General features: G+C 41.9%; 1 protein-coding gene across 1 annotated transcript in view; it reads right to left on the reverse strand.

Moving 5' to 3' along the window:
- Positions 1 to 2,402: 2,402 nt before the first annotated feature.
- Positions 2,403 to 4,310, reverse strand: part of sh3yl1 (SH3 and SYLF domain containing 1) — a 45,636-nt gene continuing 43,728 nt past the window's right edge. The window contains exons 7-8 of the mRNA XM_070440937.1: positions 3,442 to 3,567; positions 2,403 to 3,161 (exon numbers count right to left, since the gene is read on the reverse strand). Coding sequence (XP_070297038.1) covers positions 2,941 to 3,161; positions 3,442 to 3,567 — 347 coding nt within the window. The 3' untranslated portion in view covers positions 2,403 to 2,940. The remainder of the gene's footprint in view (positions 3,162 to 3,441; positions 3,568 to 4,310) is intronic.

Consider the following 4,310-nt stretch of genomic DNA (forward strand, 5'->3'; position numbering starts at 1 on the left):
ACCTTCCCTCTCCCTCCCCACCTCTCTCGTCCCACTCCCCCTTCCCTTCCACCTCCATGTGTAATGACCTGTGTAAGTCCCTACCAGCTGGGCACAGACACCAGTTATAACATCAAATTTGTATTTACATTTATTGAGTTGTCAACTAACGTGAAATCTACATGAAATCAAACTAAATGTGAATCAGGTTCATTTCATTTCGGATTAAACCTCTAAAAAAAATCTTCACATTGATGACTTTTTTGCAAATTCGAATAGTTTTCCACATCGATTCATCCTCATTACATTTAATAATTTAGTTTTGTGTGTAAACAACATATTTCAACCAGTTTGTGTCCAGTGGGTATTGTGACCTGCTACTCAGAGAGTCKTGGACCAATAAATATATTCAATAGAGACACAGTGGACTCTTGCATGTGAACGTCTCTCCAGCTGAGATGTGTCTTTTCTGACAGGCGCTCAGCGGACACCCCAGCTGACAAGGCCTGTCCATTCCTGGGAGACACAGACCCCGAGAAACCCTCCCACAACCCACAGGAACCCAACTCAAATGAAACACTCTGCACACACACATATGCTGTTGATTCATGTATTTAAAGTTCCATGGAGCACTGAGATACTAGCTGAACAGTGTCCAATAAGTTCTAATCATTTTTTGCCACGTTGTGCCCTACTGAASATGACCCTGMTTTTACTGTTTAAACCTGTGTGATCTTGTCTGTCCCAGCCTGTGGAGGCTTGCTGAGAGCATCCTTAGCTCCCTATAAAAATCTGCATTCTCCTTCGCTTGATTCTGTTTTATTTTCCCAAATTTTGTTGAGTTTTTCCAAGGTTTCCATTTTACATTTTTGTTACAATTATTATCATCCCTTACCTCCCCCCCCCCCACCTTACTGCCATTTCTACACTGTTAACTTCCCTTGCAGCCATTCCTACTGGGTTAACATGAAACACAGTGTAGAAATGCCACTAAGGTGCCAGGGAAGTAGAGTTGACGGGAGCTGGAGGCCTTCTTATCGTAAAGGGAGCAGTCTTGTTGCCGTGTTTGTTATTGAACGCAGACGTCTGTAGTTGTGTGTAGGAATGTTGTCCTGTCCGGTGTCACGGCCAGACTTGGTATGACAGATTGTGCCTCAGTCTCTGCGGTTGTTTTGTTATAGGCCCATGACAGGCCGAGGAATGTTATCCTGTACAGATTTTCTGTTCTTTGCTACCTAACATTAAATTAAACTGTTCTGCCTGCGGTTATGGAACCCTGACCTGTCCACCGGACGTGCTACCTGTCCCAGACCTGCTGTCTTCAACTCTTAATGATCGGCTATGAAAAGCCAACTGACATTTATTCCTGATTATTATTTGACCATGCTGGTCATTTATGAACATTTTGAACATCTTGGCATAGTTCTGTTATAATCTCCACCCAGCACAGCCAGAAGAGGACTGGCCACCCCCCTCATAGTCTGGTTCCTCTAAGTTTCTTCCTAGGTTCTGGCCTTTCTAGGGAGTTTTTCCTAGCCACCGTGCTTCTACACCTGCATTGCTTGCTATTTGGGGTTTTAGGCTGGGTTTCTGTACAGCACTTTGAGATATCAGCTGATGTACGAAGGGCTTTATAAAATAAACTTGATTTGAAAGATGGAATTTTCAAATTTCATAAGAACATGTGTCTTTTTCCAGGGCAATAATCTACTATACCAAGGTAGAACTTTACTTACCCTGGACAATCATTCACCACACACACACACGACAACCGTGTTTGTGAGTGGTGTGTTGGCATGTGGACATGGGGAAATTTGACTTTAAAAAATAAATAAATCACTGATATTACAGCCAGACCAYCCATGCTTGCACCAATCCAATGCTTTTAAAATGCATGACAGGGGCATATTAGGTGAAGGTAGAAACTGGGACCGCAACCTGATTGGCAGTAGAGACTGGAGTACAGCGKCCTCTTATGGCCAGAAGACAAAACTACACCTTTAACAGACAGTCTTCWACAAGGTTCTTTAATACATATCCACACACATTCAGAGAGAAATCCGTACAAATCATCATTACATACAGATGTTAAGATAAAACAAGATTATTTTATATTAAATACTTTGATCCAGCATCATATACAAATGGCAGTACGGAGAGAATACTGGACATAATCCCAGAAACTTTAGTTCAGAACATAAAATAACAAGCAGTTACAGATTGCCCCAATAATCTATAATGCATTTTATACAAACCAAAAAATAAAATAATCTATTGACTTCATTGTAATATGTCAAACACCCTTGTCAAGCCAGCCAATTTGTGACTTGACGTACAGTATATAAAATAATGAGTGAGAATATTAAAACAGTGTACAGCGTCGGTGATAACATCACCTTTCTTCTGTTTAATGCTTTAAAACTGGTACCTTTATTCACACGATCTCGCCGACCCAAACTGTACTGTACTGCACTGGCTCGGATATTGTCTTTCTACATCACCCTTTCCAGCATGGTTCGGGTCTCTAGAAGTGAACAGAGCTGGGGTGTATTCATTAGTCAAAACACTGTGGCAAAACATTCTGCAACAAAAACAAGAGTTTCTATTGGACAAATTCAGGTAGGTCCCTCCCCGTTTTGAACGGTTTGGCTTCAAAAGCAGGCGGAACTTAGTGAACTGGACTATAGCGAGCCAAAGAGTTAAGTTCAGGTAGGAACAGTCCAATAGGAAGACAGCGTGGCTACCCATACATTGTGGAGTGTGTTAGAGTGTTAGTGTGTTAGTGACTGTGGGTGCATTTCCTCAGTGTCATCATGTGTCCATGTAGTGTGTTAGTGCCTGTGGGTGCATTTCCTCAGTGTCCATGTAGTGTGTTGAAAACATTACTCCCAGCAATATAAGTGTCCATGTGTGTGACAGACCTGTGAATGTGTGTGTGTGTGTGTGTGTGTGTGTGTGTGTTCAGGGGTAGGAGACGAAGTTAGCGGGGAAGATTCCGGTCCGTCCGTTAAGCGTTCCCTCCCACCAGTCATACTGTGACTCTGTCTTGGTAACCACAGTGATGCGATCGCCAGGGTTGAAGCTCAGGTCGCCAGGCTGTTGCCCTGTGAACGGGTGTACCGCCGTGACGACTACAGGCGCCGTGACGACTACAGGCCCCGCGTCCCACGGCTCGACCCCACCTAGGGAACAGTCCAATGATCACAGGTGTATTCAGTGAATAACACAGGCCTTGTTGAACGCACATCAAGTCATTACAACATTCTCAAATCAACCTGTACTGAGTGAATGTTGCAGATACGATTCAACGGTTTCAGACCCACAACATTAAATGTTACCTTTCTGGTATTATAACTGTCTATTTGTAAAGTCTTTAAATGTCAATTGTAAAGTATTTTTGTCTAATGTATTTTTCGTTATGTGTCGGACCACATGGATCCTAATAATAATAATAATAAATACCGTAATCATTTTGGACTGTCCTTCTGCTACTTGGACTTCTCTTATAGGATTCTGAAACAGAAATACAACAGCGAGTGTCACCACAAGAGGGCAATACCAGCGCAGAGACAGAGGAACACATCCCAACTAGCAGGGTACACACCAACCATACACATCCCCAACTAGCAGGGTACACATTAAGGGGTAGATGTCCTCAGACCAACATGGTGCTGTGGATTAGAGCTTGGTACACATTAAGGGGTAGACAGTGTCCTGGGGTAAGGAGTGTTCTTTAGGAGTAGATATCCATTAGACAGGGAGGGATAGTATTCATAACATATGGGTTTGATGGTCTGCTGTATAAAGACAGTAGTATTCATAACATATGGGTTTGATGGTCTGCTGTATGAGGACAGTAGTATTCTATAACATATGGGTTTGATGGTCTGCTGTATAAAGACAGTAGTATTCATAACATATGGGTTTGATGGTCTGCTGTATAAAGACAGTAGTATTTTATAACATATGGGTTTGATGGTCTGCTGTATAAAGACAGTAGTATTCTGTACATATGGGTTTGATGGTCTGCTGTATAAAGACAGTAGTATTCTGTAACATATGGGTTTGATGGTCTGCTGTATAAAGACAGTAGTATTCTATAACATATGGGTTTGATGGTCTGCAGTATAAAGACAGTAGTATTCTATAACATATGGGTTTGATGGTCTGCTGTATAAAGACAGTAGTATTCTATAACATATGGGTTTGATGGTCTGCTGTATAAAGACAGTAGTATCTTATAACATATGGGTTTGATGGTCTGCTGTATAGACAGTAGTATTCTATAACATATGGGTTTGATGGTCTGCTGTATAGACAGTAGTTATTCT

This window comes from Salvelinus sp. IW2-2015, unplaced genomic scaffold, assembly GCF_002910315.2.
Source record: "Salvelinus sp. IW2-2015 unplaced genomic scaffold, ASM291031v2 Un_scaffold3207, whole genome shotgun sequence".
In the NCBI taxonomy this organism is placed as follows: Eukaryota; Metazoa; Chordata; class Actinopteri; order Salmoniformes; family Salmonidae; genus Salvelinus; species Salvelinus sp. IW2-2015.